Source organism: Protopterus annectens, chromosome 1.part0 (assembly GCF_019279795.1).
Source record: "Protopterus annectens isolate FY-2018-M chromosome 1.part0, PAN1.0, whole genome shotgun sequence".
Classification (NCBI taxonomy): Eukaryota; Metazoa; Chordata; order Ceratodontiformes; family Protopteridae; genus Protopterus; species Protopterus annectens.
The window spans coordinates 757,508,686-757,528,068 of NC_056725.1; the positions used below are offsets into that span (position 1 = coordinate 757,508,686).

Below are 19,383 nucleotides of genomic sequence, written 5' to 3' on the forward strand. Positions count from 1 at the left end.
TGTGTGATTTTTCAGACAAACCAGTGAGGATTGAAGTCATTACATAATGGCATGCATTTGTTTGAGTTCGTATCCTTCAGGAAATGGATGCTAACATCCTGTTCTAGCAACTGAGTTTGCTTGAGGAAGTTGGGGCACATTACTGGTACAGACAACAGGCAGAAACAAATTTATTTTTGTCAGTTGTTTGACAGTACTGGCCGATTTTACTTTCTGATGCCAGACCCAACTTTAACTTTAACAGAGAGCGCCTAACATTTGTTAAGGTATGGTTGCACATCACTCTGGTGTGTATTTGGTTTGTCATTTTATAAATATTGGATTGTAATCACTGGTGTCCATGCACTACAAATAAATAAGCACTAGCTGCCTCTAAGAACACATCACTCACCATAGATGTAGTTGTTTTAAATAGTAATCATTGCTGCTGTGCTTTATACATGCAGTAAGGGATGTCAGTCTGTGTATATAGTTAGGTCTTTGTTGGTTGCATAGTCTGAAGGTTACTAGGATACATTATTATATTGTGTAACCTAACCCACAGTGTGTTGGTGTATTACTTGTAGTTTGAGGTAATGTTTTAATGTTTTGACATTAGCTGGTTTAGGCTTTCAAGACTTGTTTGGCCTTACAAAAGAACATTTGTCAGTTTACTGACATCAGCACTGACTTTTTCTAATTTTTGGTCACCAGACAAGAACATAAGATTATGTGATGCATTTGTGTTTTATAGCTGGGCTCATTATGACTGTAATTTCATTTTATACATCTTTATTTTATATTTAATATATACTAATATTTAATTGTAATACTAAATTAAATTTAATTTAATATTATTTAATTTTATACATCTTGAAATAGTTATACTATACTCCTGATTATTGACACTGTATGACATTGTATTGCTACTTAATGCCTTGTAATAATCCTGTAACATTGCTGTTTAATGCTAATTTATAATGAAAATTGTATAATATGTTGGAACTTTTTTCCCTGAGCCTCCGCTGAAAAAGAGCTTTTCAGCTCAGTTGGACAATCCCGGTCAACAAATGTAAAATAAAATAAATAATAAATTTCAGACTTTGCCCACTCAAACCCTAGGGACATCATACCAATGAAATGCATTGAGCCAAGAGATTGGGAATTGGCTCCAGATAGATGCATCATTCGCGTTGAGTGTTTGTAACTGTGCTTCGAGTGTTCTGAATATCTTCTTTTTAAAGTTTCATTATATATTTATTTTTGTTGTTGAAAAACCACAGTGAGGGAAAAAGTATGTTGTCAACTCTTCAGTTTCAGAAGAAGGGAGAATAGCAGAAAGTAGGGAGATGGAAATGACAGACTTCCATGCTTCTGGAAATCCCTACAAGGTGAGGAACAGAGTACACTGATTGTGTAGGTAAATATGGGGGGGTGAGTCCTCTTGGAAAGATCTGGCTGTTGTATGGAAGCCAGGGCTTCTACACAGTGTGTCAGCTGCATACGAAAATGAGTTGCACTGGTACCTGTACCACACTGAAGGTGGTGGATTTCAAATTGTGGCTCATTTGAGAGGACTGAGTGAGTGGCTTGTTGGCAGGTTGTCTGTTTTGCAGTAAAGAGGGTTTATTGAATGGGGAGTGTGTCAAATACTGGGCAGTACACTGTAGCTGGAAAGATCAGAATGCAGGGGTTTGGCCATCAAGATGCTGTCCATAGCCATAAATAGAGTAGAATGGAAGAGAATAGTGTAGAAAAACAGATTCAGATGGGAAAGAGTACTGCTACTTACTGAACAGGTCTGAATCCAGCAGATATTTCCAGAACTAAGCCCCTTGCTTAGTAGGTTAAAATCCTTATAGGTTCATAGGTATTTCTAGGTTATTGATTAGTGAGAATCTTAAGAAGCCTAGCCTTTCATTCCCTTAGTTGGTTTTAGTCCTTATATTTTGTATATGAAAAACCCAGACATGGGCCAAACAAGGAAATGGTGGGACATTTACATGTTTCTACTATGATGGACCGAGGTGCTAAAACAGAAGTAAATTTGCAGTTGCGCTTCTATTCATCCAAATTAGGTTTGTGTTAAGTAAGAAAAGTACTTTGTTTTATATGAAGTGGCAGAAAGTTCCATAGATGCTGTATTGTCTGTAATACTTCCCTGTCCCTCCGACACGTTATATTTATTTTGCAAAAGCGATTGAGATCCCTTGAGCGTGTGTTTGATACCATTAGACTTGCAAATGTGTAACAGTGCTGACAGAACAGAGTCTGTTGAAACTCTATACACGAGGCTCAGGTCACCTCTCAGTAGCCTGTATGATACTGAGAATTAGGGACAAGGTTTTGAGATGATCTGCATATTTTTTATGAGCAAGGCCCTTGATTTTATTCCTCAGAGGTCTTTATTGTCACTACAGTTGGGACAAGTACACACCAAAAGGGGCATTTTACTCAATGAAAACCTAATGAGTGATGTGTGCAGTAGGATTACATCCCTGGATTTGGAAGCAGTGCCCATAGAGATAAGTGTGGGATGAAAACTGATTTTCTTTACATCTTTGGGTATGTGGTGATCAAAAGGACAGCTCATTGTTGACAAATCTGCTAGATGCCTAACTGCACGATCAGTTTTCTGATGTGTGTTCTTAATGTAATAGTTACAGAGAGAGTCATGCTTGCTGAAGAATAAAATTGTATACTTCTTGGAATTTAGTTTTAGTCCATGGTTTTGGCACCAGTTGTTTTTTGGGATAGGCCCTCTTGGAGGATCTTGATGTCTTCGGAGAAGTTTATGATTGCAAAGGGATATGCAGTCATTTACAGACTTGATCAGCCACAAACCCTTAACATTAGCTTTGACCTCTGAGAAGTAAATGTGAAAGAGGAGGCCCAAAGACTGAATCTTGGCGTACACTGTTAGTTACAAGTCTTGTTTCTTTAGTCTGTCTTGTAGAACCATATTTATACAAGCGTTTAGTTATAATTCTTATCAAATACATTGATGGTGAAGCTAAAGGTATCTGTGCATTGTTAAATGCATATGAAGCTGTTTTGCTGATGTCAGATGCAACTTTATACAGTCTGCACTGAAGAAATGTGCCTAAGTGCTGCATTTAGAAGCTAATTCTTTTTGATGCATCTAACTAACATATACAACAGTTTTGCATGTGTTATGTTGCTGATGTATAACTTTTTATTAACATGTTGCTTTCCTGCCCTTTAGAGGTTGTGTGTTTGTTGCATATGAACTTCTGTCTCTAAGAAGATCCGTCACTTTAGATACCCAAGCAGTTCAACAGGAGAAACTGAAATCCTACATATATGTGCAGAGTGTTCCATTGAAAGAATATGAATCCCAGGGTAAGGTGCGACTATGTTTGCCAGACGTGCAGTCATTGATTTGTTGAGTAAGATCATTATTAATAGAGTGCTGTTATTTACTTGTTTTTTTAAGCTTAATGAGATCATCGCCCTTTTTGAAGAAAAAAATGCTGCCTATTAAATGTAGAGCATTAGAAACTCTTGTTTAGTTGCAGTGGATGAAGATGGGTTCTGTATAATAGTGAAGAGCTTTTCTTTGGCGAGAGAGTGTCTGTCTTTTTTGTTATCTTCTGCAAGAGATATTAAACACAGTACACATTTAGTTTGTTATAGGACTAGGAGATAGTTTTCCTAGGTGGCAGCACTGTGCCTTACTGTACACATGTACTTACTGTAACTTGCAGGCAAACTGGAGAATAGAAATGTTAGATACACGCCGTTGGAATGGCGGCTTGCCTGTTGCTGAGGCGTCCAAGCCAATGCATCCTCATTTTTGATAGGACTGGGATGAAAAGGAATAGTTAGAGCAACCTGCCATAAATAAGAAATAAATATGGTTAAAAGTGCTAAGTTTCTTTCTTATTGGTTTATTAGCAGTGTCATAGCAAGTGCATACTGCGGTGGTGGTGCTGCGGTAGCGTTGTCGCCTTACAGTAGGACGTTGTCCTGTTAGATTCTCAGCTAAAGCGTCTTCTGTGTGGAGACATGCATGAATGGGCGTACGTTCATTGAAAGTTGTGCGTCATGGCTGGCAACTCGGTATGTAAAAATCTACTGCCAGTCATTAGCGGACCAGAGTTCCGCTGTGGCGACCCTTAACCGGGAAAAGCCGAAAGATACAACAACATCATAGCAAGTGCATGACTTTAGATTGTTTGTGATCTTTGCTTGGAACAGTGCAGGCCTAACAGTGGTAAAGTAAATGCATCTCCAAGTGCATTGCATTGCTTCAATTACTAAGATGATTTTCTTGACCCAGTCACATCTTGGCAACCTCATATGCATAGCAACAAAGATCAATACAAGCCAGTATGTAATTGAATAAAGCAACAAAGATCAATGCAAATCAGCATGCAAATGAATAAACCTTCAAAATGTACTGGCAGATGAGAAAATTAAATTTTAATGAGGAGGCTTAGCTTCCAGTGAGATCCTGAAATCTCCATTTTTCCCCCCTATTCAGTGTATCTTTGACACTTACATTGCTAGATACTGCTTAAGTGCATTCACTTCAAACCTAATTGTAATCATAAAGTGCAAAGCAAAATGTCATAGCTCCATTCAGTAAAATCCATTTCCCACCCCCATAAATATGTTCATTGCAAATAGTAGCACACATAGCCAGCCTTAGGAATAAGCCAACTAGGCAGCCACCTAGGGTGCCAGTCTAGCAGGAGAACTTTTTCAGTATTTATTTGGTATAGGTAGATCAGGATGGGGGCACTGGGTGATGTGTGTGTGGGGGGGCACCATGGAACCCTTTTCCCTAGGGCACCAGTTGACCTAAGGCTGCTCCTGGACTAGCACAGCATTACTTTTGCTGCTGATGTTTGTTGCATATTGTAGCACTTTTGGAGACAGTAATATATTTTTTTTCTGAACAAGTGAATTTCAGGTTTGATGGATTTTTAGCAAATTGTAAATAATAGTCCATTTGGAGGCTGTGTTAATTCTAACATGCAGATGTGGCTCACGTCAGAGTTCGCATACTGTGTGCATGTTGCTTCACCGAGAGCATGATATGCAAAACAAAATTTTACAGCTCTACTCATTAAATTCTATTTCTTTACCCTGCTCGTATGAATGCAGCTGAGGCTGGGTTCCTTTACTTAGTTGATCTTGTTGTTCCCTGTGACCCTGGGGTGCAAATCAAAATGTTATAGCTGCAGCTGGTAAATATGTATATGTTCCCATCTGCACTGTCTGCTGCTTACACCAGTACAGAGCAGAGCCACTTTCACCATTAATGTTTGCTGTATATTAGTGCATTTGGAGGCTGTATTAATTCTGCTGTGCACATGCAACTCATGCCAGAGTTCCTGTCTATCCTGTATTTTTTTTCTTGTAAATGTTTCCAGCCTCTGCCTTTGTGCCAAGCTTTATCCTTCAGTGGCCCAAGGTGCGTTTCTCACTGTAAATAATAAATTTTGGATGAATGTCTATTTAGTCCCTGAAATCCAGATTCTGACATGCAGTTATTAAACATCTGCTGATTCTGACTGCTGCTGACTCTTATGGTTTCTTAGGTTTGTTTTTGAAAATAGGTTCTGTAAATTTTATCTTGCCTGAATTCAGAACTGTGAGGTGCTGGTATGGTCCATAAAAGAGGTGGTATGTGATGCAGAGATGAATTTTATGTACATTTCTTTCACAGTGTATCGTGGTACTCATGATAATGGTGCACAGTGCTCTCCCTTTCCAAACCAGGAAATATTTCTGCATACAATTCAAGGCTGCTCCAAGACACTGGTAACGTACCATACATCCTGCTTATGACAAGCAAGACTGTAAAGCATTGTCTGTCACTCAGTGGTAGACAGTTGATAGTGCTGGATGCATGTCAGCACAACATATCTTTCTCGAGATATTTGAGAAAAGAACATTGCAAAGATTTGCCATAAGTACTAGCCTCTACAAAAAACAGTTTAACATATAATGTCTTTTTTAACTGCAGGTATGTTGCATTGAGTAAGAATTTGAAAGTAATACCAGTGTGTTTCAGGAAGCATGGAGTTAGACATGATGCGTTTCCTTTCCAGCATTCAGCAGATAGGACTGAGTTTTTTTTTTTTCCAGTCACTGTATCACGTATTATAGTTGACATTTGTATATGCACGCCTTTTTCCTGAGTGTTAAATTGCCACCTCATAAACAAAGCCAAACTCAGTAACACCAGATAACCTACAATAACTGGATAATACTGACAAGATCCAAACATTACTATGCGAGATTAGTGGGCTGTGAGTTACATGGTCATCAGAATGCTATGGGTAGACCAGGCAAGCAAGGCCAATGTAGTGGAGCAAGACCCATTGTTGTAGCTGTTTTCTTATCAGCCGTACCCTTATGTCAGGGTACTAATGCTTGCCCCATACTAAAGAATGTGAGCAGGACATCATAATTAGTGTGTCTCATTTGGGAGCCAAATAGTTAAAAAAAAAAAAAAAAACGCTACTGTTTCTTTCGTAGGATTTACATCTCATTGGCTAGTATCAGTCTTCATGCCAGTATACATTGGCTTAATTTTTGTCTTATTCTGGACAAGGATATGGCCTATGGGTTTCATAAATGCAAACAGTGTAGATGCAAGATTTTATCCCAAGGCTCACATGAACTCTGCTTTGTATGTCTTGGAGTTTGGTATCTTGATTATGATTGCTCTATAATAAAATATTTTAGGACCATCTTGGACCATCAAAACAAGTGAGCCCTGAAGGGATGTTTGAAAGGGGTCTTATTCAAAGAAAGAGAAACACTGAGGGTGAGGTACAGTGATCAAGATAGACCTGAAAGACCAGAAAAGAAGAAAGATGATTAGAAAAGTCAGGTATTCCTATGTTGGAAAAGCTGTCACCAACTAAGATTCCAAAGATGGTAGCGTCATTGCCCCCCCCAACCAGGACCTTCTTCATTGACTTTTCCTTTGTGGACTGTCTCCCTGGTTCGGCATGATGCTTTGTCCCTGTATAACTCTCTTTTGAGGGGAGGAAGGTGTATTTCCACCTCAGATCTGGTGCTGCCTAAATTTTACACCTCGTCTCATGTCTGCAGCATCCTTTTGCTCCTCTAAATCACACCAGACCCCCATGTAGTTGAACTGGGGCAAGATGATGACAGCATTTTTCAAGGCTTAACTTCAACTTGGTGTTCTCTCAGCTCCTTTAGTACCTAGGAAGGTGCAAGAAGAGGCCCATTCCCCTTTCATGTTAGTTCCTATCCTGGGCCCAAATTTAGTGAGTCTCCGAAGCAGAGATCCTGTGCCAGTGTTCTCAGCACCTCTAGATGTGACTTCTTATGTTGATTCCCTTGGCAGTTGTGTCAGCCCTGACAGTGCCAGCACCAACCCCCACTAGCTTTGAAAGGGTTGATGCCATGAGCTCTGTGTTGATGACTGGTTTAATGCCTTAAGGATCCCTATCAGTGTCAATGCTCACAGCTTTTGAATCTTCATTGATGAGGACGGCCTTGGTGTCGGAGTGTGTCAGTGCTGATGGTTGCTATCAATTATCCATCTCCCAATATGTGCTGGGTGCCAATGACTTCTGTACAAGACACCTCAATGGAAAGCATAGATGAATCCCTTCTGGGGGGCACCAAGTTTGGTGACAATTTATGACATGAGACAGAGTAGACCATTGTCCACTGAGCCCACTTCCCCAGAGGAACACAAGATAGTGGTATGGTATATCAGCAAGCAAGGTAGAACACTCCTAGCCTCCCGCGTGCTGAGAAGCCATGTGGGTTTGGGAATGGGCCATCTCCTCATAGTCTTTTCTTATAGCAACTCGCATCCCAAGGGCATCAATCATGATTGGTGGATAGGCTGATCAGACAAATCATTCTCCCACACAAATGGTCTCCAATCAGTGGCTTGAAAACTACTTTGCAGGTGGGGAAAACCTTGTTGGACTTTGTTTCACCATCCAGCAGCAAATGCAACATGCGTTTCTTCATCTCTCAAGAAGGATACTCACAAAAGGCATGTTTGCCTACAGCTGATTCCTAGAGTTCTTCTGTACTCTCCCCAGTACCACTCATGCTGAGATTTCTATAAAAAACCAGGAACCCTGTTCTGGCCATGTCTGTTTTTTCCCCTGCTTTGGCCTCATCTAAGCCTAATCTAAGAGGAGGACCTCTTCTTCTGCAGCATTTTCTTCTGCTCACACATCTGCCTGGCTAGCCCCAAGTGGATATTCAGTCCCTCCCAAGATTAACAGAATGTTTGCTCGACTTCCAGTGATGACCATGGACCATGAGCTGCATCACAAGTTGCACAATTTTCTACAGCTTCACAGAAGCCTTCTACCAAACAGATTTATAGAGGCAGATGAATTAAGGTCTGTGTTTGAGCAAACAAAAACATTAACATTTTTGACAGAAGGTTTTCATTCAATGTCTAGCTTCTCTTTAGCCAAAGTTAATTTGGCTGTAACTTCTTCACGTCATAATCATCCTCACTAGCCTCTCACAAACACTATAAGGCATTCCTTAATGGGATCTTTCATTCCAGACCACCCTTGACGCAGCTTTCCTTTCCACTGGACTTAAACTTTGTATTGGAAAAACTTACCTTTCACCTATTTGTTTACTTTTCATCCATTTGAACCTGACATTTCATTGGCTATTATATTTCTGTCCTAGAAAACACTTTTTTCTGATGAACATTACTTCTAGATGAATAGCAGAACTGCAACTACTCATCTAAATTCCCGTACATTGTTTTTTACACAGACAAGGTATCATTCAAACAAATCCCTCCTTATGGTCACAGTTGCAACCCAGGTCTTTATTTTTTTCCAGTCCATACTAGACTAACAAAGGAGAATGTAAACTGCATGTCTAGGATCCCCCTGGAAATATCAAGATTGGAATTGCCCAGTCTGGTAATACCACACACACAAAAAAAAAATACAGAAGAGTCAATATTGAACATTGCACATCTCCTTTAAACTTGTCTTTTTGCAGCTTCCCTGCACCACAGTCCCCCACACTCCATAAATTTATTTATACCACCACCAAAATTGCCATACCTCAGAGAAAAGGAAATATTTTGAGAAATGGCAGTCTCAGACTTAGTATATGTAAATGCTGATTTTTAGTCATTCAGTTTCAGCATTTGGGACTCTGCGATCCCTACAAAGGAGTTTAGGAATGATGACCAGTTCCTTGTTATGTTCTCTAAAATAAAAAAACAAGTTGGATAGTAATGGGACTTTCCTTGTAGAAATGGTTATTTGATTGCATTACCTCCTCCTATTCATCTAGCACTGGGATGGTTCCTTTCAAACTACTTTTTCTGGGCCCAAGTGATCTCATCAAACTTTCTCAGGAATCTACCTTGGATGAGATTTATGCAAGTTGGTCTTCCTTGCATATATTTTCTAAACATTAACAATCTTTTTTTATTCAAGTCTAGAACCTCCTTTGAGAGCTTCCATTCTCAAAGGTCTGTTGTCCTTATTCCACGCAAGGTGTGGTGGGAAGCCTGTCCATTAAACTTTTTGCTTCTCTTTTTTTTCTAGCCACTTTCATCATATCTGAAAATGATTTTAAGAAATGCAGAAAATGTGTCCACAAGTTACCTTGTTCTGATGTGCATGATCTCTGCATGTGTTTAGGCCCAGAACATCTTAGCGTGGAATGCAGTATTTATCAGAGTGTCAATCTGCGAACTATAGTGGTCCATAAAAAAATGATTTTAAAAGCTTTACTGCCCACTACTTTCTTCGAAGCCATATCTGGGGCTCAACCCCCTAAGGCAGCTTCTAAGGATGCTCTGTAGAAGTCCTGGAATAAGTTGAGTTCTTTGAGTCTGTCTTTAACGAAGCTTCTGCACAAAAAGTCCGGATTGGATTCAAAGCTGTCTGGCTCCAAGACTACTACAGCATGTCCTAAAAGGTCTTTAGATCCAAGGGTACTTCTTGCATCTGATACTCGCCACCTATAGACCCAGTACCTTCTAGGGTCCCATCTCCCTTCCTAGAGAGATGGCGAGCCAAGTCGCCATCTGTCACTTCATCTCATTCTTCCAGGAGTCTCAAAGCCGACTTAGAATGATGAAGTTGTTTCTCTCAGCACAGATAAAGATGTGGGTTCTCACGTTTCTAACCCCTATGGTCAGGAAGCCTTAACCAGCTGTACACATCCAGTACTGGATCCTTTTCTGATTCGACACTTCATTTTAGAATCCTTGGATCTGTGTTTGCCGAGACTGTCTGTACTGGATTTGAAGAAAGCTGTGTCCTCGGATCTGAGATTTCTCTGAGAGACCTGACTGTGATGATTTCAGAGCTGAGTGGCTCTCTGAGCCAAAATGTCCCAGTTGGATCCAAGTTGTTGGAGTCAACGTTGAAGTTTTTGGAGCAATCTCTGCCCCCTCAGAGCCTCAGCCCTAGACAGCTCTGCTCAGATGTCTGCCCCTGTTAGGTTGCCTTCTGGGCAGACAAAGCTGATAGGGCAGAAGCATGACTTGGTAGAAACACAAAAACAGTAAAAATAAAAAAACACAAACCTGGAGCAGTTCTACAAACATCAAACCACCACCCTCTTTATAAACCCGCAAAGTGCTGTTACAAATTATTCAGTTAACCAGTTCATCAATAAATAAGTGTTCTCCACACATTTTTAAACAATTTCCCACTTATGAAACAAACACACAATTATCCACCACAGCAATGGAAAACAGTTGCACCAGTAAACTGGTATCCTCAGAGTCTGTTCTTACACACTTCCTTCCACATTAAATACAAAACATTACATCCCCAATTAACCAATTAGTCACTTAATTAGACAATTTCCCACTTATACAAACAATGAACATTAAAAAAATATTTTTGTTGTATATAATACAAATATTTCATATGCATATATATCTAACACCACTTCCAACAGTTTTCATTAAAAAAAAATTCCTGTATACAAAACTACACTTATAAAACTAAATTTATAAATTTCTGACTACAGGGTTAGATTACTATTGATGTTCATTCCCCTGGGTAAAGTGTTCTAAAATTTATAATCATTCTGCATTCCAATTTATCAAGTTCATCCTTAAAAGTACCCCATACTTCAAAAACTGATGTGCCAGCACACTAAAAAACAGACTAGTCTCAGAACCCCCATGTACAGACACAAAATGATCAGCTATAGGACTGTTAACATTCCGCCTTCTAATATCTCCCAAGTATTCCATTATTCTAACCTTAACCTTTTTGTTTGTTTGCCCAATTTATCATTTAGTGTCCTGACAGCTGTTGTAACAGCATTTGGTGGGTGTATAAATAAGGGTGGTTGTTTGTTTAAATTATTCCTTAGAAGGCGAAAAGCCAAGGTATCAGAATAAACTTCACTGGTTAATATACCCTGTTGCTTTGTGGATTTTTGGTGGAACCATTCTAGAAGCTTAACTTCTCAGCTCCATTCTCGTGGAACAATCTGCTTTTGAGGTAGTGGAGAGATTTTCTGGTTCAGTAGGACGGATGGTCTCTTTCCCCCTTGGATATCCTTTGACATCTTGCGTGTCTCTGCGCTATGAGCCTCAACATTCGATTCCACAGGGACAGCCAGTCCAAACCCTCCAGACTACCCAGCAGAATATTACCATCTTCTCACACTTCCCCGGAACATTCCACCAAGGAGGTTCCTCAGAAGAGAAAATGCAAAGGGAGGCGCTCAGATTCCCCACAGGAATCTATCATAGAAGACACTGATTTTAAGAAAGAGGAAAGATCTCCCAGATCACCACATGAAGATGTCTTATTTGGAGACATTCTGGAGATCCTCAGGCAATGTTGTGGTTAGTCCTCCCAAAATCCATCTCCGGAGGAATCAGTTTTTCTGGAGGCCTTTGGGTTTGGCCCATCTACCTCCTGTCGACTCCGCCTTCTGATGGGCTTATTGATTTGATCTCTCAGCGGCATGGAGGAAACTTGATAGTTGAACCTATCCCGGGAGACCAGACCGAAGTCTGGCACCTCTGACAGGAAGGAAATACGTGAGCAAGGGAGTACTAGTGGATGCCATGGTCATGGTGGTGGCCATGGAGAAGGAACTTGCTGAACAAACTTCCACTTTCCATCCCCCTAATGAGTCCAGTGCTTTGGACAGATTTGGAAAGTGTGTCCATGCTTCAGTGACCTTTGCTGTTAGTCACTGAACTATTTAGCACATTACACTAGGTTGCAAAATGATTTGATAAAGGGGCTATCAAATGCTCTTTTGGGGACCACTACTGCAGAGACTAAAGCTTCAGTATCCTCGCAGTTGGCAACCCTTCAGTCCAGTTCAGATTCATTGATGAGGCTGATCTCTCATGCAGCTGAGTACCTCAGGTGGGGCAGTTTCAAGCATCTCAATATGGAGACACACCTGAATGCACTTGTTTGACTTTGTGGAGCCTTTTAAGCCTTTTTTCTTCAATGCCCCCTTTGATGGATCTTCCTTATTTGGCCCCAAGGTGAAGAACACACACTCAAGGTGTGGAAAAGATAGAAAGAACCTCTCTGTCTAGGTGTATGTTTTCGACCCCTCAAAGAACCTTCTTTAGGAATCGATGAGGGGGACAAAAAATGTGGTTCAAAAAATCTCAGGGTCTTTTCTAAGATCCACGTGAAGAAGGTTGCCCAGAGGCAGAGGGGGGACTGCTAATGGAAGACGCCACCCACGTGGCAGAGGTGGCCCTCAAAATCAATGGTCTTACACATAGGGTTTGTCAGAGAATGTATCATCACTCCTGAAAGAGGGTCCAATTGTCCTCTGGAGGCAATCTGGGGTTGTTTATCCCTATACCAGAGAGTTTGCCTAGATGTCACAAAAGACACTTGGGTGCAGAAGATTACTTCCAGATGTTTTGTAATTTTCTCTTCCCTTCCACCTCCATCCTCACAAAAGTTTTTTGATGTTCCAGTCTGATGAAAGTAACAGCACTAGAAATACAAAAGCTTCTAAAAAGGCATCTAAGATGTCCCACCAGACCAGATAGAATCTGGAACTTACTCCAAGATTCTTTTTAATGCCAAAGAAAACTGGGGACTGGAGACCAATACTGGATCTCAGCAACTTAAACAAGTCAGTTCGGCACTCTATTTCGGATGGTTACGGTTCAGTCCATCCTGTCATTTCTAGGCAAGGACAATTGGATGTGCTTGATAGACATTCAAGATGTGTACCGTCACATAAAAATGAACAGGTGGACCAGAAAGTACTTGAGCTTTGGGCTGGGAGCCAGTCATTTCCAGTTCCAAGCCCTGCCCTTTGGTCTCAGAGTACAAACATTAAGATTCCAGGTCTCAAATATTATTCACAACACCAACATTTCAGCTTGATTGAATCTTCAAGCCCTGAGGGTCAGTGTCAGTGGCCATAATTCGTGTTCCCTTGGCAAGATATTTGAGAATTCTTCAGTGGATAGCATCCCAGTGGTCAAGTCATTATATACAGATATCTGTTCAAATAAGGATTACACAGATGTGCAAGAAATACCTTTGGTGGTGGATAAGTCCAGATAAAATTTTACAAGGCTGTCCATTAATTCTCCCTCAACCCAAGACCAAAGTTACCACGGGCGTATCTCAGATTGGGTGGGGGAGCACTGCCTTGGGAAAACAGTCCAAGGCACTTGGTCCCCCGAAGAGGCCAATTTGCATATAAATGTCCTGGAGATGAGAGCAGTGCTTTTAGTGTTGCAAGGTTTTCAGGATGTGCTAGTGGGCAAATCTCATCCATCTGCTTTCTGATAATGCACATTCTGAGGAAGTCCAACATGCTAGACAAATTGAGCAGGTCCATTCTGTACCTCACGAGTTTTCTCTCAACAAAAAAGTGACAGAAGTGATTTTCCATTAATGGGGCCAGGTTTGCTGCAATCGTTTTGCATCTCCCCTAAACAAGTGCAGCAGCTTTTTTTTACCTGAATACTGAGGAGTGCTCAACTCTGCGATTGACCCTCTGTTCTTCTCTCTATTTATCCGCCAAGCCCACTGATCCCCAAATTTCTATGGAAATCTGCAAGGTTGAAGAGTAAAATCATCCTCATTGCACCTTACTGGCCTTGACAGGTTTGGTTCCCCTTCCCTTCTTTACCCACCTTGGATTCTGGATACAATTCCAGACCTACTTTCTCACCTGACAGGCACGATTCATCCAGATATCTCAATCCTCAAGCTAACAGCGTGGATTCTCCACTTCCATTAATAGCCAGCCAACCTATGCTCTTGTCCATTATATACTTTTGTCTTCACATAAATATTCCACTAGGAAAATCTAAGAATAAGTGGAAGAGGTTTGTTTGTTGGGCGCATCAAAAACACATCCATCCTTTTTCAGCCTCTACACAGTATAGTAGAGTTTTTGGCAGAAATATTTAATGAGGGAGTTAACTGTCTACTATTAAAGTTCAGTTGACAGCGGTCTCCAACTGTTATGTAAGAGTTGACAGTTCTTCTCTAGCCTCTACTAAGATATGGAAGGCTTTCCTAAAAGATACTATTTAATTGAAACCACCTTTATAAAGACTCTACTGTGCAGTGCATGGGATTTGAATCTTGTGTTGCAGGCCTTAATCTATTCCCCCTTCGAGTCAGCAGGAAAACGTGATCTTACATTTTTGACCTGCAAGATGATATTTTTAGTGGCTTTCAGCTCTGCTAGGAGAATTTCAGAACTCCAAGCATTATCCTGTAAACCTCCTTACTTGATTTTCCATAAGGATAGTGTCAGGAACCAGTCCTTCATTCTTAAGGTAGTATCAGAATTCATTATCAGTCAGTCTATTAACTTGACCGTTTTTTCTTTCCAAAGTTCAAAAACAAAAGTGAAGATGTGTTACATTTGCTGGATGTTCATAGACCACATTTCTATGTACAGAGAACAAAAAAAACTTTAGAAAATCTGATAAGTTATTTATATTCTTTGCAGGTAACAAATTGGGCAAATCTGTTAAAAGCTAAGATTGGCAAGGTGGATTATGGACTGCTTAGCCTTTGTCTATAAGAAATCAGGCATTTCATTACCAAAACCTGTAAAAGCTCACTCTGTTAGATCTATGGCAACCTCATCAGTGTTTTTATCCAGTCATTCCATAAATTACATATGTTCAGCTGCTACTTGGGCTCTTCATACATTTGTAACTCATTACAAATTGGATCTGGTCTCAAGGGGAGGAGCAGCCTTTGGTTCAACTGTTCTCAGGAACATCCTTCCTTAGAATCCACCCGGGATATCAGGTAGCTGGGGACTCTGTCCCAATGGTTGAAGAATGAATGAGAATTGACGACATCAGATAAAGAAGTTATGTACTTCATGGACTTCTGCAAGAATGAGATGCTATTAAGACACCACAGTGTCTTGTATGGAGCTCCAGATATTGGTGTCCTTTATTAGGAACATTATTTTAATATCTGCTGTTTGTCATCTAGCAGACATGACCTGAGGTATGTTAGGGTTTGGTACATTATAAGTAAGGGAGAGCTCGGGAATTTCATTTGGTCATGAGCTATAGTAATGGCCGAGTTGGATCAGAGATTTAGATCCAAACCTGGTGCTTTCCGAAGAATGAGAATGGATAACACAGATGGAACATTATGGTAAGTACATAACTTTTTTCTTTGCTAACACGTGCATATATTATGTACAATATATATTTGTGAAGTTTTGTATTGTTCAATTATAATTAAATGTAGTGGTGCTTTTTGCTCCTTTAATCATGTCCAGTTCTGGGTCATTCTCAATTACATAACATATGGATAACCTTCCTGTACTTGGATAATGGTTTAGAGTTTGTGTGATATCCCAGCTAACGAATAGTAATACTGCAATGGAACTGTATGATATACAGTGTTATGCTTTCTGAACTGGACTCCAGTCTGCATTGTCTACCGTGTTTTATGCAGTAACTTAGTAACCTGTGTGAGGTTTCCCTCCTGTGCTTCTGAATCACATGGACAATAACAAGTGATCTGAAGTGATCTGAAGTAGTTAACTTCATTTGATCATCGACCTGTGGGTTCTGGATCCGATATGGATCCGAGCCGGCAGCTTACCAAGCTAAAGATCAGAGCTCCAAGCTCCTCCCACTTACCCATACTACACTGCAACCTCCTTCTAATCCTTAGATCTCATTAGCCGCGGCTTCGCCAGCACGGGATTCTTGAGCTCCAGGCAGGTTCATTAGATTTTCATCTAACTTTCGGTCTGTGTGTGTCCTTTTGAGTGCTAAAACACTTAATTAACCCTGTCCTTATTCTCCCCGGGTTTTGCATTTAAAAATAATAGTGTAGTGTTTGTGTAGGCCTCCCCTTCCCTCCCTTAGTGTTTGTGTGTTTGATTACTTCGCTTGTCTAAGTTAGTTATGTCGGAAGGTCAGAAACCGACTTTTTCTAAGTGCACAGTGTGTGGCCATAAGCTGCCTCTGGTCACACTCTGTGCGTAGTTTGTTTGGAGGTTCCCCATCTGACATCCGGCTACAAGATTTGCGCAGCTTTCAACCCCGGGCCCTGTGGGATCGCAGGACCAAGCTAATTCTAGCGAGTCTTTTACCCACAGAGTCAGCTGCTGCTTCTGCAGTATCATCTTCAGTCACAGCTGTGCCTGTTCAGCTTTCTGGCCCTCCACCCCTGTCCAGGACTCACACTCCCACCTCTAAACAGGGAGAGAGAGAGAGGGCCCAGGAAAGAAAATCACAAAGAAAAAGGGAGAGCTAGAGACAGGGAGAGGGGTCGCAAGAGGCAAGTGGAATGGGATCCGTCGGCCCCTCCTGCTAAGGTGATCTCGACACCAGAAAAGATTGCTAGGCCGTCTTCCCCTCGACTCCGTTCTCCATGATTCTCCTTGGAGTTGGAGGAGGAGGCTCGACCTGCTTTGAGGTCATCCTCACATCAGCCCTCTCGGCCGGTGTCTGTGGTGTCCTCAAGATCCACTAGGAGCCTCCCTGAAGCCGATATGGACCGAATGATAAGGTTCCTGCAAACTCAGTAACAGATTGGGAGTGTTGCTGGCTCCCCCCCAGCCAGAACGGGGAGTTCGACTCCGACGTTTGCCCCAATAGCTGCTCCTACGATCCACCCTTGGGTTTCGGAGTCCATGGATCTGAGGAGCCCCAGATTCGGCGTTGGCATCGATGGTCCCTCCTACCTAGATGCTGGCCATGCCCTCGAGCCTGTCGGATCCATTGTTGGATCCGAGCTCTCGGAGCCAAGATCTGGGCATCAGATCCGAGGTGATGAGTGTGTCCTCGGTCCCGTTATGGTCGGGGCATACAGTCTGCTTGGGTCCGGATTTTCCAGCCTCTGCCCCGATCCCCTCGTCGGATCCGAGGGGCATGACTACCCACACCACCAGCTTCAGGCACCCCTCACTCCTTCCTCGGAGTTCGCCTCTGCTCCCTCGCAACTGAGTTTGTCTTCCATCATCCAGTCCTCCCAGGGACAGCCTGTGGCCTATACACCACAGACAGTTCCCCTTGAGGAATATGAGACTGTTTACGAGCCCTCCCTGGAGAGTCCCCCTGAGGAGGACGCTCGCAAATGTCAGTGCATAAGGAGGCACATGGACTGCCCAGAGTCCCTCACTGAAGATACCGACTTGGAGGAAGGGGAAGGTTCCCCCAGATCACCCCCTGAAGATGTTTCCTTCAGAGACATAATGGAAATTCTTTGCCAGAGGGGAGTTGATCCGCCCAAAAACCTTCCTCTGACAAGTCGGTATTTCTGGAGGTGTTCGCAGGCCCATCTACATCTTGGGTGTCCCCCCCTGGCCGACCCAATGGTGGACCTCATTACCACCAGAACCTGGAAGGAACCGGACACTGTCGTAGCCTTTGGGTATTGGCTCTACAAAGTATTGAGCCCTCCTGCGGACAAGCCCACTTAAAGTAAGTGTTCTCCAGTTGCTGCCATGGTGGTGGCGGCCACCAAAAAGGAACTCGCCCAGGAAAGTTCTTCAGTCCATCCCCCAGACAAGGAGTCCAGGGCGATGGATCGTCTTGGAAAGTAGACTTTTGCTTCAGCTACCTTTGCTATAAGGGTGCTGAATTACATGGCCCACGTAATTAGACTGCAGCGTGACCTCGTGAAGGAGTATGCTGAGTTTCCCTTGGAGTCCATTTTGGCTGAGGATAAATGGACATTCTCTGCTCGTATGGCCACACCTGTCTGTTTTGAATACGTCCATGTGTTTACTCTCTCACGCCACCAAGGGAGTCGCTAGGGCAGCTGGGTCTGGTATTGCCATGAGGCGTCATGCCTGGCTCTGGCTTTGCAATTTTTTGGAACCTTTCAAGGCGTCCTTCACTAATGCCTCTTGACGGTTCGACCCTGTTCAGGAAGACCATCCGAGATATGCTTGTCCAGAGTGAGAAGGATGGGAAAATGCTGTCAGCCATTGGAATCTGCTTTTCTAACCCTCAAAGGTCCTTCTCAGGAACCTGCAAGGGCAAAAGAAGCTGTGGTTCCGGAAATCTCAGCAGTCCCAGAACGCTCTGGACTCCTCCTCCCCCCTCAGAGACAGAGGGGGACAAGGTGGACACCGGCCCAGAGGCAGAGGGAGACCGAAGAACTTCAGGTCATGGGAGCCCTTTTCTGACCGACCCACGCAACAGCCCTGAGGGGTTGCCCGACTGCTCCTCTCTGGAGGCAGTCAGGGGGCATTTTTCGAGGCACCTAGCCCAGTGGGAGTCCATCACTTCAGATCGCTGGGTGCTTCGAATAATATCCAGAGGCTATTCTATTCCCTTCATAAACAGTCCCCTATACACAAGGTGCCTCCCGGACGTCCCACCCACTCAACGGGAGCCGGCAGCTTTGGAAATAAGAAAGCAGATAGAAAAAAGAGCAATCCAGCAAGTGCCCCCAGACCAGTCCGGATCAGGCATCTATCTATTCCAGGTTCTTTTTGGTGCCAAAAAAGACAGGGGACTTAAGGCTGATTCTCGACCTATCCGCAATGAACCTGTCCGTTGCCAAGGAAAAGTTTTGGATGGTCACTCTACAATCCATCCTGCCCTTCTTGCAGGAAGAAGACTGGATGTGCTCGATAGACCTCAAGGATGTGTACTACCATATCTTGATGGACAGGCGATTCAGGAGGTTCCTCCGCTTTCGGCTAAGAGCCAGTCATTACCAGTTCACGGTCCCACCCTTTGGTCTCACCACAGCCCCCAGGGTGTTTACCAAGGTCATAGTAGTTGTAGCGACCCACCTGAGGCTTCAGGGCATTCAGGTCTTTCTGTACCTGGATTGACTGGCTTCTCACTGCCTCTACCAGGCATCAACTTGTACTAGCCAGAAATTTCTTTCTTTAGTTGTCAACTCGGCTGGGGATCCTCTTCCCTCCAACCTGTTCAAATTCTAGACTTCTTAGGGGCAA

General features: G+C 42.5%; 1 protein-coding gene across 1 annotated transcript in view; it reads left to right on the forward strand.

The window, feature by feature from the left end:
- Positions 1–19,383, forward strand: part of SERAC1 (serine active site containing 1) — a gene marked incomplete in the record, with an annotated part of 923,851 nt that overhangs the window by 151,398 nt on the left and 753,070 nt on the right. The window contains 1 exon segment of the mRNA XM_044063262.1: positions 3,206–3,342. Within this exon segment, the coding sequence (XP_043919197.1) occupies positions 3,206–3,342 (137 nt within the window).